Here is a 19,937-nt window from a genome sequence, read left to right on the forward strand (position 1 = left end):
TCTATTTAAATAAAACTTCTAGAAAATGCAAACTACTGTATATTGACAGAAAGCAGATTAGTAGTTGCATGAGGGTAGAAGCTAAAATACAGGAAGGAGGGATTATTTTAAAAAGAGGAAACTCTGGGGGTGATAGCTATGTTCATTATCTTGATTGTGATGATAGTTTCGCTGGTGTTTTCACATATCAAAATTAACAAACTGTACAGTTTGAATATGCACAGTTTATTATAAGCCAATTGAACAAAGCTGTTAAATTTTTTAATGATACTTAAAATTATGCATGGAATAACTTGGCAAATCTACTGTATACCGTAACTATAAATTATAGATGAGATTTTTGACTTTGAAAAAATGTAAAATATCTCATTAATAATTTTTTGTATTGACTATATGTTGAAATGATAATATTTTTCATATGCTGGGTTAAATAAATGTATAGCTAAAATCAATTTCACCTGTTTTTTTACATGTATCATATGACTACTACAAAAACTGAAATCAAATATATGACTCACTTACATTTCTATTGGACAATGCGGCACTAGAAAGGACTTATCTGGAGTATTCTGGAAATATCCTGTTGCTCATATTTCTGCCCAACAGTGAGTAGCCATCCTAGAGAAGACAAAATTATATCCCTAGCCTCAAAAGATCTCTACATCTTAATCCCCAAAACCTATAAATATATTAATTTACACAGCATAAGCCTTTGCAAATGTGACAGAGTTATGAATCTTAAAATGAAGAAATCATCCTAGATTATCCAAGTGGGCCCAATATAGGGAAAAGGACCCACAAGGGTCCTTGTAAGAGAGGAAAAAAAAGGAGAAGAATCAGTACAAGAGAAGAAAACATGACTGAAAGAGAAAAAAAGAAATGTGAGACAGAAACAGAGGTGGAAGTGATGTACCCACAAGTTAAGGAATGTAGCAGCTGCTGGAAGCTGGAAAAACAATAAACTGATTAGCCTATAGTGGCTATCCAAGGAACACAGCTCTGCCAACACATTGATTTTAGCCCTTTAAAGTCTATTTTTCACTTCTGATTTCCAGTGTTGAAGGTGCAGAAAAAAGTGAGAGGAAAAAGAGAGATTAAATGAAGAGCTGTTTAGCAAAAAGGAACCAGGACTGATCATATAGAAAATTCCCAGCTTATCCAGATTGAAAAGACAATAAAATTAGGAAATTCACTGTCAGGAAAGTCTGCTCTGGAAGGAAGCCAAGGATGTGGCTGAACCACTTTTTGCTAGTACTTCTGAAAGATCAAAACGGTCAGCATATTCAATCAACCAGAGGACGCTTTGAAGAGATCAGAATTGTAATTCAGTGATCCCCTCAGCCATCCCAGTAGAAGTCAGAAATGCAACAGAGATGGAATTTCTTGGAACGATCTGTAAAGGAGCCTTTTGTCTCATGGACAGAAAACCCTCCAAGTTTTTGAGAATGTTATACCAGAGAAACACTGCCACCTAGGACTGAAGGGAACAGAAAGAAGATAAAATGAAATAAGGCTGACGGACTCCCCAAATTCTATAGGCAAGAAATAGGTTGATAAAACTATTCAACTATAGGGGCTTCTTTGGTGGTCCAGCAGCTAACACTCCACGCTCCCAATGCTGGGGGCCCAGGTTCAAACCCTGGTCAGAGAACCAGATCTTCCATGTCACAACTAAGACTGGGTGCAGCCAAATATTTAAAAGTAAATTTTAAAAAAAAACTATCAAACTACAAACATATGCTACTTTTCATGAAAAAGAATGATTCATAGAAACGAGTCATAAACTTAGAAGGCAGAGCCAAGGATCACAGAGGATGACCCTCAGGCTCTAATACCCAGTGGAGTTTGTCCTGCTAGATTTCAAATTTTCTTGGGACTGGTGACTCCTTTCTTCTTTCCACTTTTCCCTTTTGGACAGGAACTTCTAAAACTGGAATCCTATACCTGCCACACTATTATATTTTGGAAGCAGATTACTTTTTTCTAGTTTTACAGATCCACAGATAAAGAAAAATTTTGCTCCAACACAGCACATACTCAAAGTCTCACTCATATCTGATTTAGATTATTTAGACGGTGAGACTAGAAACCTGTATGCAGGTCAGGAAGCAACAGTTAGAACCGGACATGGAACAACACACTGGTTCCAAATAGGAAAAGGAGTACGTCAAGGCTGTATACTGTCACCCTACTTATTTAACTTATATGCAGAGTACATCATGAGAAACGCTGGGCTGGAGGAAGCACAAGCTGGAATCAAGATTGCCGGGAGAAATATCAATAACCTCAGCTATGCAGATGACACCACCCTTATGGCAGAAAGTGAAGGAGAACTAAAGAGCCTCTTGCTGCTGCTGGTGCTGCTGCTAAGTTGCTTCAGTCGTGTCCAACTCTGTGCGACCCCATAGACGGCAGCCTACCAGGCTCCTCTGTCCATGGGATTTCCCAGGCAAGATTACTAGAGTGGGTTGCCATTTCCTTCTCCAAAGAGCCTCTTGATGAAAGTGAAAGAGGACAGTGAAAAAGTTGGCTTAAAATTCAACATTCAGAAAACCAAGATCATGTCATCCGGTCCCATCACTTCATGGGAAATAGATGGGGAAATAGTGGAAAAAGTGGCTGACTTTATTCTTCTGGGCTCCAAAATCACTGCAGATGGTGACTGCAACCATGAAATTAAAAGATGCTTACTCCTTGGAAGGAAAGTTATGACCAACCTAGACAGCATATTGAAAAGCAGAGACATTAATTTGCCAACAAAGGTCCATCTAGTCAAGGCTATGGTTTATCCAGTAGTCATGTATGGATGTGAGAGTTGGACTATAAAGAAAGCTGAGTACTGAAGAATTGATGCTTTTGAACCGTGATGTTGGAGAAGGCTCTTAAGAGTCCCTTGGACTGCAAGGACATCACTTTTGGGTGTTCCCTGGAAGGACTGATGTTGAAGCTGAAACTCCAATAGTTTGGCCACCTGATGTGAAGAGCTGACTCATTTGAAAAGACCCTGATGCTGGGAAAGATTGAGGGCAGGAGGAGAAGGGGAAGACAGAGGATGAGATGGTTGGATGGCATCACCAACTCAATGGACATGGGTGTGGGTGGACTCCAGGAGTTGGTGATAGACAGGGAGGCCTGGCGTGTTGTGGTTCATGTGGTCACAAAGAGTCAGACACGACTGAGCGACTGAACTGAGACTAGAAATTTTTCCACTGATGAGTGGATGAGATTTTAGACTTTGAGCTCATGTTATAATGCATAAAGACCTCGGGAGATACTGGGATGGGGTTAATTGAATCTGCATGTGTAGTACACATGAATTTAGAGGAGCCAGTGGGCAGACGTTGTGGTAAGCAGAATAATAGTTCCCTAAAAATGTCAATGTCCTGATTGCCAAAACATATGAAATATGTTACCTTACATACCAAATGGACTTTACAGATTACAGATCCTGAGATGGAGAGATTACCCTGGATTATCCAAGTAATGCAATCACAAGGGCCCTTATTAGTGAAAGGCCTCCTCAGTCAAACTCCCATGATACAGTTATTCTTCCCACCAAAGAAGCTGAAAATCTCTCCCTGTTGTTGGAGCATGGCAGACATCCCAAAAGCCAAGAACACACAAATTAGAGAGCAAAGATCTAACCAAGGAAATAAATAAATGAGTAAATGACTAGACTAGTGTATAAAGCAGGCAGCAAGACTTTCAAAGAGCACACTGGACAGAGGAAATTTTAGTGCAATTCAAAATGTTTCTTCATACCTGCTGTGTACCATGCATAATACTTGGCCATAGGGATGGAGGGGGGGGGTATTTAGATAGAAAGACTATTGATTTCATGAAGTGTTGAGATAAGCCAGGCTTCCATAACAACTCTGTTGACAAAGTGTCAGCTGCTGCTGCTGCTGCTAAGTCACTTCAGTCGTGTCCAACTCTGTGCAACCCCATAGACGGCAGCCCACCAGGCTCCGCCATCCCTGGGATTCTCCAGGCAAGAACACTGGAGTGGGTTGCCATTTCCTTCTCCAATGCGTGAAAGTGAAAAGTGAAAGTGAAGTCACTCAGTTGTGTCCGACTATTCGCGATCCCATGTACTGCAGCCTACCAGGTTGCTCCATCCATGGGATTTTCCAGGCAAGAGTACTGGAGTGGGCTGCCATTGCCTTCTCCGAAAGTGTCAGCAGCATCTCTCAAGTCAAGAATGGGATGGTCTCTCAATAGTAAGTGAACAGATCTTGCACAATGCAAAAAGAAAGACTAACCCAGTCTGTCTGCTCTTAAGCATGCCCAATCTATTTGCTTCACTGATTCCTAAGAGTGAGTGGAAATTAACATATCTGTAGCCTTGTTATATATTATTATATAGGATCTGTAGATGTGCTGTATATTATTAACAAGACTAAAGTTCTCTGCACAGGATATATATATCATCCCATAATGTTGGTTCAGTCATTCTAAAATAATCCTTTTGTTATCTTCACAAAAGGCTTGGTTCAAAGAAGCCTGCCAGGCATTTTTGTATAGGAATATCCAGGCTGTCTGACTGCTATATCTGATCAGATCACTCCCCTGCTTCAACTCATCAAAGGCCCCCACTGATCTGAGAGTAAAGCAGAAAACTAACAAGGGCACGGGGAATATTTGCAATAGTTAACGAGTACATGGCCTCCCACTTATCAGAATGGACGTTGGCCATAAAGCATCAGTACACCAAGCCCACGGACATCAGCTAAATGTCAGTTCTGCCTAAAGGGCCCAGCGTGACCCAGTCCCTGCCCACCTCTCCAGCCGCTCACCACCTTTTAGCCATGCTAAATGTCTTTCTGTTGGGTTCTGCCTTAAGACCTTCGTATATACCATTACAGCCCAGAATGTTCTGAGCACCCCCCTCTTCCTACACCAGGCTTTCTAGTCATTTTCCACACTTCTGCTGACACATCACTTTTTCAGGGTAGCCTTTCCCTGACCACTGCCATCTCCCCGACCACTACCATCTCCCCACCCCCATTAAATCAGATCTCCCTGTATACTTTAATCTGGCAACCTATACACCTCCCTCATGATAAGTATAGTCATTGGAAGTCAATAATTACTTGTGTAATGACTGCTTCCCTCACTCTATTTATTTACTCTTATTAATAATCCTATTATTAGCATGGTGCCTGGTACACAGTAGGGGTTCCATAATAACAGCTAGAACTTCCTAGGGATTTACTATGTTATCAGGCACTGCTTGAACCACTCTAATGGATTTATTCCTCAATCACTGTAACAGTGCCATGATGCAGGTACTATTATTTCAGAGGAGGACATAGGCAGAGTCAGGCTAAGGAATTGTCCAATGCTGCAAAGTCAGTAAATGATAGGGTTAGAATCTGATCCTAAGCAGTCAGGCTCCAGATCCAGGCTTTGACAAAGTGCACTATACTGCCCTGATGAAAGCTTGTTGAACAATTTAATGAATTGTAGTCAGATTTATAGCAGGCAGAACCAAGTAAGCTGTACCCCTAAGACACTTACAGCCATAAAATATCCTCTGTGTGCATGGTCCATTGATTAATGAGAGATGCAGATATAAGAATAGGAATAGATGCATTAATAGATATAGGTAAACATATGGATAACAGTAGAAAAAATATCCTGTGAAAAAAATATGGTTGGTCAGTGGCTTTCAAGGACTTTACAAATTAATTCCACTTCAGATCCCCTACCAAAATCCCCTGGGAAATATACCACTGCCAAGCCAAATATTCCATCACCATGACCACTACTGCCCCCCTTACACTCTCAGAACACCCCTCAAATATCTAAGCACCCTCAGCATCTCTGAACATTCCTCACGGTGATAACACAAAAGTAGCAGAGATGATCGCCCAACAAACACACTCCAGAGGAACATGCCCCAGGCAGATCCCAAGTTCCTCCCCAAGTCCTGCCCCCATGCAAAGGAGACAGATGCCTTTACCTTGAAATAAAAATGCTCTGCTGGTGTTGTGCAGTCCGGGCACCTGCGTGACCCCAAGGGTGGTGTTCACAAGGTCGAGCTCAGTGATGATATCCAACTGAAGGTCAGGATCCATCCCAAAGCCCACCACTGAAAAGAAACAGAGAGCGTCTTGTCTGAAAATGCAGACTTGCTCGAAACTACATAGAACAGTAGTACAGAGGACAGGAGTGGCAGGGACTGCAAAGAAGCCAGTGATGAGTGCTTGGAGATGCTCGTTCCCTAGATGGAAAGGAAGGCAACTCTTTGCTCCATCATCCCACTGATACTGTGGTTTCTTCGTTACTTTCCCATTCCCCACTACGGATTGATAATCCCTTATGCCAAACCCTCAGGGCCAAATATATTTCAGAACTCAGAATGGATCATCTGTTGGAAAGCTAATTTGGCCCACATACTCATTTTATATAACACCTTCAACAACGTCTACATCAGTACCCCATAACCAAACACAGTATTTCTAAAGCAAAAAGTATGGTGTTTCCTTCTAATTGATACAAGTAAAGCTTATACACAGCCTCATATCAGTTTAAGTCAAGTTTTGCCACCAAAGGAGTTCAGCTCAGGGTAGGTTTTGCTGTCAAGTGAGTTATACTTTGGGTTTCTAAGTTTTTCCGATTTAGGGACAATGGGTAGAGGACTGTGGCCCCAATCTACCTGTTCAGACTGATGCAGTAGTGACATCTGACACCACTGTCCCCAGGAAACACCTCTGCAGAACACTGTTAATCAGGCACCCACAGGTGTGATAAAGAGGAAGGAAATGGGAGGGATGCTGTCCCTGCTGGACAAGGGTGGCAGAGGGACTGGCCAGGAAAGGGAATCCCAGAATGATGGATATATATTTCAAAGGGATAACTGAAAAGTTAGACTCCCTGACAACTCTTGTTGGAGAATTACAGGGTGCAGAGAAACGGGGCCCTGAACCTCCATCATCTGGTCTGATAAAGGCAAATCCTTGAACCTGTCTCCCATCTACACGGTGTTCTGTAGAATGAATGATTCGCTCGGGACTGTGAACTGGCTTCCAATTATATATATTAATAAGGCTAGCAATCACTCCAGGGGATTCTGTTTAAGTCATTCCTAAAGGCTGTGTCTGTCTACACTTAGCATCTCAATAGTGCAATTCTGATTGCACAGTTGGAGACGTTTTAATCAGCAACAGCTGTCAATGATTGTCTGGTGGTAGCATAGTCAGTGAAGCAAGATTTGGAGAGCTTGCACCCAATTTGTCCCAGGGAGACCGAGTACATTTCATTCAGGACATCAGGCCCTGTGACAACCTCACCTGTCCTCCTGCCCTCACCCCTTTCCCCACAGACCTGCAGAAGGAAATCTACAAGCTCCTCACTCTTTTCCTGTTAAGAGACAAAGAATGCTGCAGCAATCTAGGCTTCCATCGATGGAAGGAGGCTCGGGGAAGGGTCTTGGGAGCCGAAGCCTGTCCTCCCCAAGGTGGACAAAGGGTTAAATGAGAAGCACAGTGCACAGAGCCACCTTCTCAGTTTTTGTCAGGCTTCCCCTTGTCCTCTAAACTGAAGGTTTAGATCTTCCCCTTCCAACTGCAGCCAAATGCGAGACCAGTTTACCCAAAGACAACTCATTCATTCAATCATTCATTCACCTGTGTGTTAATTCAGTAGTTTCTCGACAAATGTGACTGAGTGCTTTCGTTGTAACAAATACACTGCACTGCCAGGCACTGGAGCTGACCTTACTGAGCACGTTCCTAGGGCAGCAGGTGAAGAGAGGGCGAGTAAGCAAATAGGTAAATAAGATAATTTGAGATGGCAATGTACTGTGTCTGTGTTTAGTCGTGTCTGACTCTTTGTGACCCCACGGACCGTAGCCCGCCAGGCTCCTCTGTCCAAGGGGATTCTCCAGGCAACAATACTGGAGTGGGTTGCCATGCCCTCCTCCAAGCTATCTTCCCAAGCTAGGAACTGAACCCAGGTCTCCCACATTACAGGCAGATTCTTTACCGTCTGAGTCACCAGGGAAGCCCAAGATGGCAATAAATGCCACAAAGAAAATAAAAGCTATGAGAAAATAAGAGTTATGAAATAGAAAGCAGCTTGCAAGGAGGCTTTAAAAAGGATGGTAGAGGAAGGTTCCTCTGAGCAGAAACCTTAATGACTATAGGGCTGGTGATCATTCCAGAAGGGAAAATCTGGGGTGGAGGGTAGCTTTCTATTTATTGAGAGAACAGCAAATGCAAACCAGAAACAAACTTGTCATGTTCAGGAAACCCACAAAAGGCTGCTGTGACCAGAGCAGAGGGGGTCAGTGGGACAGAGGTAGGAAGCAGGGTCCCCGAGTAAGAACTGCCTTGTGAACGGCAACAAGGGGAGAGAGAGTATTCTAATTGCAATGAGGCATCATTAGAGGTGAGGCTTCCCTGGTGGTTCAGCGGTAAAGAATCCAATGCAGGAGGTGCCGGATTGATCCCTGGGTCAGGGAGATCCCCTGGAGATGGAAATGGCAACTCACTCTAGTATTCTTGCCTGGGAAACCCCATGGACAGATGAGATTGGTGGGCTACAGTATGGGATCACAAAAAGAGTCAGACACAACTTGGCAACTAAACAACAATCCTTAGAGGGCTTTCAGGTATGTGTTAAGGAGGGAAGGGTGGGATGTGCTCTGATTTACATCAGTCCATCCTACCAGCCCGACACAGACTCAATTCACAAAGACTGATGACTGACCAACTACCTACTCTGTGCAAAGAAGCACCAGGCCAATGGGCATCTATCAGCCAATGTCACAGTACTGGATGCCTCTCACTGAGATGGGTGATGCTTTTCTCCAAGAAAACAGATATCAGCAATTCAGTGGTCATCTTGGAAAGGCAGAAAAGCAATTAATGTTTCAGTTCAACCTATAGTGCTCTATACCTATATGGCAGAGATTAAGAGTGATTTCAGAGGACCTCCATGCTGGTCTAGCTCTGGCCAGGGAGTTGGAAGGCAGTTTGGGGCATGTGTCCTTAGCTGGACACAAGACGAAGGAAGCATCCCTGTAGTCTCTAGCTTGCACAAGGCCTCAAGTATGTCACACCCTGAATTGAGGACCCACGGAATTAACCAAAAAGTGGATGCAGGATCACTGCTTTGGGTACAGTGATCTCAGACAATATGCATATCTGGGGAATACCATGAAAGCACTGGATGGAATTCAAGCCAAAGAAAGTGAAAGTTGCTCAGTTGTATCCAACTCTTTGCAACCCCATGGTCTATACAGTCCAGGGAATTCTCCAGGCCAGAACACTGGAGTGGGTAGCCTTTCCCTTCTCCAGGGGATCTTCCCAACCCAGGGATTGAACCCAGGTCTCCCACATTGCAGGCAGATTCTTTACCAGCTGAGTTACCAGGGAAGCCCAAGAATGCTGAAACAGGTAGCCTTTCCCTTCTCCCGTGGATCTTCCTGGCCCAAGAATCAAACCAGGGTCTCCTGCATTGCAGGCAGATTCTTTACCAACTGAGCTTTCAGGGAATCCCAATTCAAGTCAAGGAAATTTTTTAAAAGGGATATGATTGACTGAATTATTGGCTTCAAATCTTTACCCCTCCCATATCCACACTTTTTGCTATATAGCTTTGCAGATCCTTAGAGTAGAGTGGGAATAAACTTCCCCATCCCTTGAGTTTGACCCTGGTCAAGTAACTTGATTCATTAGGATGTAGTTACAAGAAAGAATAAAATCTGACTATATGTTGGATCTGTTTCTTTTACTTTAACCTTTGCTTCCTGTTGCTTTTTTTCAATAAAAGAATACTGTCTATACATAATGGCTTGCCTCAGGGAAGCTTGTCCCTCTACCTGAATGCTAAACCAGAGTGCTTTTGTTCAGGGAAACATCATGACCCTGTCCACCCACTGGTTGCAGGTGTGAATGGCTGCAAGAAAAAGGAAATTGACACATCCCCTTCCCAAGGCTGGTCATTCCAGGAGATATCTGCAAGATTAATGACCTTTTTACTTTACTTCCTCACCTCCTCCACTCTGTGTTCTGTGCAGCCCTATACCAAGGTCACAGGATAAAAATCTCTGGAACTGATCATGCCCCATAGCAACTATTGCCATGAGCCTCTGGATCTAAACCAGCCAGTTCCCTGACCCCATATTAGGTAAAAATAACCACCCTATTACCCACCCTATAGCATCCTAACCAATCACCTAACGCCATCATTCCAGTACGAATTTTCTGTTTTGAGGCTATAAAAATTGGCTACTCGCCCACAAAAGCAGTCGGCTGTCCCTTGAGCTGGCCCGATATTCTAATGGCATCTCCCACTCTAATAGACTTTATTCTCCTCTCATTCTGTCTCATGTCTGGAAATTCTTTTCCAACCTGCACAATGACTACAACATGTTCTATAAAAGAAACTGGTATCCAGACCCTGATATGATGGTTATTTTGAGACATTAGTCGGCCACCTTCTTGGCCTGCCAGCTTTCCAAGTAAAGTCATTACTGTTTGCCTCAACACCTCATCTCCTGATTTATTGGCCTGTCATGCGGTGAGCAGTGAGCGTGGACTCAGTAACAATATTAGTGGCATGATACAAGCAAAGGTTTGAATAAGCCTGTGTGGTGGGGCCTGTTCTCTTGTATCTCTGCATCACGATGAGAAGAACATGGCCCAATTGGGCCACTAGTCCAGGGAGATTCAGACACATGGGACAGACACCTTAGTTGGGTTTGGAATGATGCCAAGCCAAACCTGGCCCAGGTGAGCCAATAATCAAACCAAGCAACAGATGCATGAACCAAAATAAACGCTACTTTGAGTTTCTGGTGGCTTATTAGGCAATATTATTGTGAAAATAAGTGACCAATGCCTGTCAAACTTGGAGACTTGCAACTGGACGAGCCTAAAAGGCACCCAGGTTCTGTAGAACTTGCAGAACACCCCAATGGTGCCCTTGGATCCCCATCTCCATGTGAGATCACAGCACCCTCAATCTGGAATACTCCTTAAGGACCACTTTCAGTCCTGGTCTCTTCCCCCAAATAACTCTGTGCCTTTGGCAGGGGGTGGGGGGGGTGGAATTGCTTCAATTCTCAGAGCTTCATTTCCCTCAACCATAAAATGGGGATGATAATACCAGCCTCCCGAACTTTCCTGGTGGTTCAGCTGGTAAAGAATCTGCCTGCAATGTGGGAGACCTGGGTTCGATCCCTAGGTTGGGAAGATCCCCTAGAGAAGGGAACAGCTAGCCACTCCAGTATTCTGGCCTGGAGAATTCCATGGACTATATGGGTCATGGGTCACAAAGAGTCAGACACGACTGAGTGACTTTCACTTTACTTTCAATACCAGCCTTCCAGTCTCATGAGGTTTCAGTGATAATTATATGAACACTCCTAGCACATATGTGGTGCCCACCTGGGGCCTGCTGCATGTCTTTCACAGGACTAGCCTTTCAGACCATTCCATCTCCCTGGTCCGCAACTTCACTGGACTCATACAAAAGGTACAGATGGCTCCCATTTTCCCAACCCCTTCAGATGCTCAGGTAACATAGAAAGGATTCTCACTCTGACTGTGCTTTGTGAAATCCATATATTGAATCTATAGGTTGGTCAAAAAGTATGTTCAGGTTTTTCTGCACCATCTTTTGGAAAAACCAGAACAAACTTTTTGGCCAACCCAATATACTGACCCCTTCCCCTAGAGCCCACAAATGAAGGGGCTTCCCTGGTTTCAAGATAACTGTATTGCTCTTATTATAAAAACATCCCACGAAAACAGAACAAGAGAAATCAATTAGCCTTCCAGATACAATATTCTTTTCTCTAAGTGGTCCCCTTTGAGATGAAAATACCTCATGCCAATAGCAGGATGAGTAAAACTGCTTTGCCCATTGCCTAAGGAATCAGAAAATCTATTAATAAGGCAACATTTGCATGGCTTCACCTGAACCTTATATAGCATGAGAGTGGTGGCTCCATAAAAATATTTTTTTATTTTAATGTTTCTGCTTCTCATCCAAGCATGGAGCTCCCGCCCTTTCCAGGGAAATTCTATTATAAGTTTTTTACTTTGATCATAACTGCTCTACAAATGGCTAAAGCTGGGTATTGGAATTAAGTAGGATAAAAAGAGCCTCTGGGGGGGGGGGGGGGAAATATTTTTTTTTTAAACCTGGAAGGCAGCATGTCAATCTCTCAGAGGCACTTGAGGTCTGGCTCTGAGATTCAGAATCTCCACCCTAATCTCCCAGGACACCTGCTGCTGCTGCAGCTGCTGGCCACTCTTCAGCCCAGCCCAGGGAGTACTCAGGTCCAAAACCCACTCAATCCACCTCCAGGGTCCCGGACCTAAGCTCCCAAGCAAATCCTCCTGGATCTGGCTCACTTCAAACCTAATCCAGCTCACCGTCCATGATGGCAGCTGTTCTCCCAAGCTCCATGCAGGACAAACCTCACTGGAGAGATGCTTCAAGATCTCATTTACCAGCAGGAATTCACAATCATTTGATAGGATTTGGGCCTCTGAACTACAAAGTTTCTTAATATCCCAGAAGCATCCTCTGTGCCTGTTCCAAGTCAGCCAATATTTCACTTGATTACTGGAGGCCAGGGGCTTTTGCTCATAGCTCTATTATTCAACTCCGTTAGTAACAGCCTGGGAAGTACTTTAAAAAGCTCTCCTTCCCAGCAGGTGGCAGCAAAAAGCATTCACTCAACGCCAGGAGCTCCGTCTACCCACTGCCCTGGTGACCACAACAAACTGGAAAGCCATGGGGCAGTAATCATTGAGTTTTGTATTAGTCACACTTCCAATCATTGGAGAAAACTCATGGACATGATGTGTTACCGCTGTTACCATGGCCTTCTGTGTGTGTGTATGAGTGCTCACTCAGTTGTGTCCAACTCTCTGTGGCCCTAAGGACTGTGGCCCACCAGACTCCTCTGGCCATGAGATTCTCCAGGCAAGAATACTGAAATGGGTTGCTATTACCTCCTCCAGAGGCAGATTCTCTACCACCAAGACACGTGTAAAGTATCGTAGCCTGCTAAATGTCCATTATTAGTGATGTACCTGGAAATCACAGACTTTTTCACCCAGAAATAACCAGAACAACACCTATCTTAACTCCACTTTACTCTATAAAACAAGTTCTCTGAACAATAAGTAATTTAAGCAGCTTCCTGTGACACCTATCATTAGATCTTTTCATATGTAACTGCTACTGCACTACAGAGCTGCTTTAATTAAAATGTGCCTGATACCATCTATTCATTTCCATTAAAAGCAGTGATATCTGAGCTGCTCACTCGGTGAACCACGTGCTTATTTCATCTAGGGCTGTTAACAGCCCAGACAACAATCGTCCCACTTGACAAATAAACTTTCCAAGTGGCTGTTTGGATCCTGATAAACTAATTAAAGAGCCAGCCTGAGCTACCTCAGAGGATGGATGTGTGATGCAGGGATGATGGTTTCCAGGTAAAATCAAAGAGAAAACTGCTGATCATATCCCCCAAGTTGCAAGAAATTGTAAGTAAAAGAACTGAGATATAATTCCCCCGTGTCTCTCTGATTCTTCTGATAATTTTTGTAGTAGAATTGTGTAGCCTCTTGGTACTCTTTGAACGAGTACCAAGTGGCACAAAAAACCCAAGTTCCCTAAGCAACTGCACAACGAGGATCTGAATGCAGATCCTTCCATTCTTCCTTGCCTTTGGACAAGCTGTGCCCTTTGTCTGGAATGCTTTCCCCTCTCTGTCCCCCTGGAAAACTCCCTAAAAATCCTTCAAGACACAACTTTCAAATGTCACCTCCTGATTAAAGCCTTCCCTGACCACCCACCACCCCTCCCCAGAATTCATTTCTACCTTTTCTCCTCTATATCCTGAATACAGACTTCTATATTCCCATCTCTCTTCCCCCTAGCCCATCTCGCTGTACAATAAAAACGCTTTTCAGTCTCTATCTAGATTCTCAGCTAAGCTCTAGGTTCCTGGAAATCAAAGACCAAGTCGCTTCTTCTTTGCATAAGCGATCCTAGCACCCAGAAAGGCGCTCAACTCTTCAGTTGAATGAATGAATGAATACAGAAATGAAACTTCCCTACAACCGAATTTTTACAAGACTTGAAGGGGTTCAACATGGGGAAGGGGAAAAGATTTTGTTCTTAAAGAACCTCCACAAGCAACGCGCCCTGAACCCACGATCCCCTTCTGGAAGGTACTTTTGGCCGACTTTTCAAAGGAGTGATGAGAACAAAGGACATAGGCACACTCCGCAGTGATGTGCACTTGAGAAAATTAAATGACGGCTATCCCACCCCCACCCCTACCCCCACCTAGTTTCTCTGTCTTTGGTTCCTCTGTAAGATGCTCACCGGCACCAGATTCTCCACTCGCGGGGCTGGTCGCCCACGCTCTGCACTGTCCTCACTGCTCTGATCTTCCCTGGGGCAAGCGTTTTCTCGTGTGCTCTTGGCTTGAAAAGAGTAACCCATCTAGGTGGGCCAGAACTCAAGAAGCGCTTATTCTAGGCTGGACAGAGTCATGGCATCTTGGCAGGCTGGGGAGTTCTCGGATGGAGACTGAAAACGGATGGGGATTCTTTTTATCCCTGGAGAAGTCCACACCCGCCGCTCTTTCATTAAGCAAAGGAGAAGCTGCCGCCTGCTCGGTCCTGGGGAAGATGGAAAGGGCCAGCAGAAAGCTCCTAGACGCCCGACTCTTGAATCCTCAGGCGGGCTGCTAACAGCCCAAGAGGGACGCCTACGGAGCGAGCGGAGAGAACTTTTGAGCCCACCCAGGCCTGGCACCCATTCCCAGCCCTCTACCGATAAACTTGCTGCCTGGCGTGGGCAGGAGGCTATGCCTCTAGAGAGGAGAAAAGAGAGTGATACAAGAGGAAAAGAGCAGTGGGGATAACTACATATCAACTCCGCGGTGCGAAGTCGGCCGCACGTTAGGAGGGTGGCTGGCGTAGGAATAAAAACTCGCGATGCCCCCACCCTCAGTGGAGAGTCCTATTTTTGCCAATTTCCTCTCCCAATCCACCGCCACCTTCCGAAATCTACTACTAGTTCCCCGGAGAAGGCGGCTGAGAGTGGGTCTCCACACCACCCTGGGAACATAGGGTCTGCGGGCTGAGAGAAGGAGGTGCGCTTAAGGTACTCACAACTGCTTCTCTGGAGGCAGAAGGAAGTGGGACTTCAGAAAATTACGCCCGTTTTCCTGACCTCCCCTCCACGACCCCAACACGCAGCTACAATCTGCGAAAACTGGTTTGGAGCTTGAGAACATCTCCCTGAGATTGTCCCCACAGCTTCAATTCCCTCGAATTTGTCCTGCCCTCTGGAGGAGAAAGGGAGTGGCAAGAAAAACTACTTCAGGAGTTCCCTGCGGGAGAGGCAGGAGGGGACCAGAAAAGCGATCGCGGAATCCCAGCCTCGCCCGCAGCTCTCACGCCGCGCCGCGCCCGCCCGCGCCCCAGCAGCGCCCGCCGGCCGGCCGGAAGCGCTCCCTCTGCGGTTGCGCCTCCCTGCCGCCGCCGCCGCCCCGGCCCCGGCCAGCAGGGTGCAGGGACCGAGGTTTTCCCCGCACCTGTCAAGTTCACGGGGGTGGGGTCCCCGGGCCCGCCTACTCTGTGGGTTTCTACCCGAAAGCCGGTAGCTAGCAGCTGGAGGGTGCGCCCGAACGGCCGCGCCCCTCACCCCTGTGCCCGCCAGGCCGCTTCCTCCGGGCAGGGGGCTACTCCTCGGGGGCATCTTCCGCCGGCCTGTAAGTCCCACTTCTCACCCTTTCACCTGGAGCAGGGCAGAGAGAGTCGAGGGACCCGTCCACGCCCTTCCCCGGACCGGCGCGGAGCTCCGCTGCAGGTCCTCCCCACGCCGAGGTGGGCGCTGGGCACAGCGGCTGGGCTCGCCCGTGTCCCCGCATCCCTCCGACAGCCCCAGCAGCGCTTACCTGTCCTGGCGGCGCACACACAGAAGCACACAACTAAAATCACATCCCTCGGCATTGCTCCCAAGGGTCCCGGCCAAACCGGGCGCGCGGAAGCCAGGAAGAAACAAATGCGCCTGGATGCCGAGACGCGCCGGGCTCGGAGCCGCCAAACTTGCTGGCGGGCGGCGAGGGAGGTGGCTCTGCTGCGCCGGGTGCCGCGCTCAGGGATCGCGCCCGGGAAGGCGGCCCCGCCGCCCCGCCCCCAGCCCGCCCCCGCCGCGGGCGGCGGCGCCCGGCCCGGACCCCGGCCCCCGCTGCAGCGGCGCTCGCCTCGGCGCTGGGGCGGGAGCGCGGGGCTTGGCCACTCCGGCAGGTTGCGCCTGGCGCTGGCAACGGCTCCTCCTCCGCGGCGAGGAGACGCAGCCGCCGCTATCACTCGGAGCCTTGGAGCTGGAGTCCCGGGACCCGGGGGCCAAAAGGGAGGAGCTGGAGGCGCAGTGCACCCCCCTCCCTGAGCTTCACGCTCTCCAGCCCAGACGAGCCGGCGGAGCCGCTGCCGCTGCCTCTGCCTCGGCGCCGCGGTGGGGGCTGGCGAAGTTGCCACAGTTCATCTGGGTCGAGACGAAGAACCCCGAGCCCTTGCGGGTAGATTCCCCCCCTGCGCCGCCTCCCCGCCACCGGGGGAACCCCGACACAAACGGAGTCAACTAGCGCGCTCAGCTCTTCCCCGGAGGCCAGTTACTCCGGATTTGCTTAGGTGACTGGCTGGGGAGGGGCGAGGAGGGGGATGATGGCTGGGTTCCGTCTCACCTCCAGTCTCCTCTCTCCGCTGGGTCCCTCTGATTGGAGACCCGCTTTGGGGGTCCAGGGAGAGGACGCTAAGGCAGGGGGGCCCAGAAACAGTGTCCCTGAGCCCGAGCGAAGCACGCTGGGGATTTGGGGGGTTTTATTTGCAAGCCTTCCGGTTCTACAGGGCAGATGCTGCCACTTAGGGGAAATTCCTAACCATTTTTTTTTTTTTAACTTGAGTGAGTTTCTCCATGGTTTTGTCAAAAATCCTGCTACTCTCACAGTCCCGGTTTGGCCTCTCCCGCAGTTATTCTGGAACACTCTCCAACACCATTCCTGGAAAGAATGGCTGGACTTTGTTTTAGGGTTGTGGGCAAGAAGACCAATCCTCCTGCTTCTCTGTGTGACCCCCTGCCAGAATCCAGCCTTCCCTAGAAATATCTCCCAGGTTTGTGGTACTTCCATTCAGGAACGTTATTTATAACTAGGCTGCAGAGTCCTGAAATCAGACATGACAGAACCTTAGATTTACACCAAACGAGCCCCACATGATTTAAAACTCCTCGGCTTGCTCCCCTCTCTCTGAGCCCAGCCCAGCTCCCTGATATGACAGGGATCCCAGAGAAGGGAAGGGAAACGTCTCTGAACAAAGCCCTCCCTCATTTTCCAGGAGACAATTCCAACCTTGAAGAAGAATCCTCTTTACTAACCCCCTTCATCACTGTGACCCCAGGAGCCCCCATTGAAGGTCACCAAAGTAGCAACACAGTTTATTAAGAGAGAAGGTTTTTGTCTACACACTCTGCCGTATTTTTCTAGATATTCCTGTATGCAAGCCACTGGCCCACTTGGCCCTTTACACTGTGGCCCCTTAGCAGACAGAAAAGGAAATGAACAAGCAGATAAATTCCAGGGCCTAACACCTGAGCCAGAAGAAGGAAAGCAAACAAAGACGTGTATTGCTATGCCCAAAGTTGAGCTGAAAGATTAAGAGGTAAACTAATGTTAAGGCTGAACAGATTCTCCATCTCTTCTGGGATTCAACTCAGCCCAGAGGGGATCTGTCTGCATTGACTCTTTCCACTAAGGAAGCAAGACTTTCTTCTTCCACCTGGAGCATGTTACATTTAAAGCTAAAATTAAAATCACATGCTAGTGGTAAAGAACCTGCCTGCCAATGCAGGAGATGTAAGAGACACAGGTTTTATCCCTGGATTGGGAAGATCCCCTGGAGAAATAAATGGCTACCCACTCCAGTTTTCTTGCCTGGAGAATCCCCAAGGACAGAGGAGCCTGGCGGGTTACAGTCCATAGGGTTATAAAGAGTCAGACACTACTGAAGTGACTTAGCATGCACAGAGAACATGTTACATTTAAGCTAACTTTAAAATCACACATCTTGCAGAAAATAGGACTCCTCAAGTTGAGCTGGGCCTTGTGAATGAGGATTCCCCTAAACCACATTGTGTTGTGAGACCCAAGCCCCCTCTCTCCTTTGCAGATTTTAAATACACCTCAGTAGAAGCAGCCTTTGTGGCTTTGAACTGTTGTTTCAAAGGACGCTTACTGATCTCAGAAATCCTAGAAGTCACAGTGACCCCAACCAAGGGAAAAGGTGGTCTGAGTCAGACCTTTAGAGCTCTCTTTCTCTCTCTGAAAGTCTCTGTGTAATTAGTTGGTCCTGTGGGATGGAGCTTTCAGTGTGTTCCATTAAAAAATAAAGTAAGGCATATGTTCTGTCAAAGCTTTGCAGCATCACATCCATTAGCAGAACTAGTGTTAATCTTAACAAGGTCATAAATCTTCCTAGATAACTGAGTACCTCAATCTCCTCCTATAAATGCACTTCTGGAGTGGGGATTTGGAGTATGTAGGCTAAGGTCAGAGAAGGCAATGGCAAGCCACTCCAGTGTTCTTGCCTGGAGAATCCCAGGGATGGAGGAGCCTGGTGGGCTGCCATCTATGGGGTCGCACAGAGTCGGACACAGCTGAAGCGACTTAGCAGCAGCAGCAGCAGGCTAAGGTAACCTTTATAGAGCACACCTAGAAAATTTCTACCGTGGTAATGAAGGGACTACGTGGCTCTGTGTTGGGATATTGCAATGGGACCCATGCTCAGTGGAAGCAGTGATGAGGCTTAGTTTACCCAATACCACACCCCAAGTCAACCCTCCCCTTCTGAATGTCCTCCCTCTATGATCTGTCCAAGAACAAGAGACTTTCTTTGATTATCCCTTTGCCTCTTCTTCCTGACCTCTAAATATTGGGGCACCTCAGAGACCCCAGTTCTCTTGTCTTTATGGCTTGTCCTCATGGCTTTAACTACTGTCTACACAAGGATGATTCTCACCTGGGTATTTCCAGTCCTCACCTCTCCTTCAAACTCTGGGCTTACATACTCAACTACTCATCAGGTGCCTTAAATGTAATATGCCCACATCATCAAAATTAAAAACATTTGTGTTTCAAAGGACATCATGGGAAGTGAAAAGATAACCTACAGAATGGGGAACAAATCTGCAAGTCCTCTATCTTATTTGCACTTCCCAGGTGGCACAGCAGTAAAGAATAAACCAGCCAATGCAGGAGACACAGGAGACACGGGTTCGATCCCTGGGTCAGGAAGATCCCCTGGAGTAGGAAATGGCAAGCCACTCCAGTATTCTTGCCTGAGAAATCCCCTGGACGGGAGAGCCTGACGGGTTACAGTCCATGGAGTGGCAAAGAGTCAGACACGACTGAGAACCCATGCATAAAATACCTGATTTAAACTACTTGCACTTACTAAAAGTTATCATACTCAATAGTAAAGACAAATGACCCAATTTTAACATGCGCAAAGGATCTGAATAGACATTTCTCCAAAGAAGATAAACAAGCAGCCAGTAAACACATGAAAAGATGCTCAGCATCATTAGCCATCTGGGAAATGCAGATCAAAACCACAATGAGATATCACTTCACACCCACGAGGATGGCTAAAACCAAAAAGCCAGATAGTAAATGTTGACAAGGAAGCAGAGAAATTAGAACCTTCATATACTGGTTGGTGAGGATGTAAAATGGTTCTTCAAACAGTTAAACATAAAGTTACCATATGATTCAGCAATTCTACCCCTGGGTACAGACACAAGAACGGAAAACATATGGCCACACACTCAGTTGTACACAAATGTTCATAGCAGCATTACTCATAATAGTCAGAAAGTAGAAACAGCCCAAA

General features: G+C 46.6%; 1 protein-coding gene across 2 annotated transcripts in view; it reads right to left on the reverse strand.

The window, feature by feature from the left end:
- Positions 1-16,001, reverse strand: part of NELL1 (neural EGFL like 1) — a 994,502-nt gene extending 978,501 nt beyond the window's left edge. For both annotated transcript variants that reach the window (XM_065936472.1, XM_065936471.1), the window contains exons 1-2: positions 15,947-16,001; positions 5,966-6,094 (exon numbers count right to left, since the gene is read on the reverse strand). In XM_065936472.1, the coding sequence (XP_065792544.1) occupies positions 5,966-6,094; positions 15,947-16,001 (184 nt within the window). The remainder of the gene's footprint in view (positions 1-5,965; positions 6,095-15,946) is intronic.
- Between the last annotated feature and the right edge of the window lie 3,936 nt (positions 16,002-19,937).

Source organism: Muntiacus reevesi, chromosome 5 (assembly GCF_963930625.1).
Source record: "Muntiacus reevesi chromosome 5, mMunRee1.1, whole genome shotgun sequence".
NCBI classification, from domain to species: Eukaryota; Metazoa; Chordata; class Mammalia; order Artiodactyla; family Cervidae; genus Muntiacus; species Muntiacus reevesi.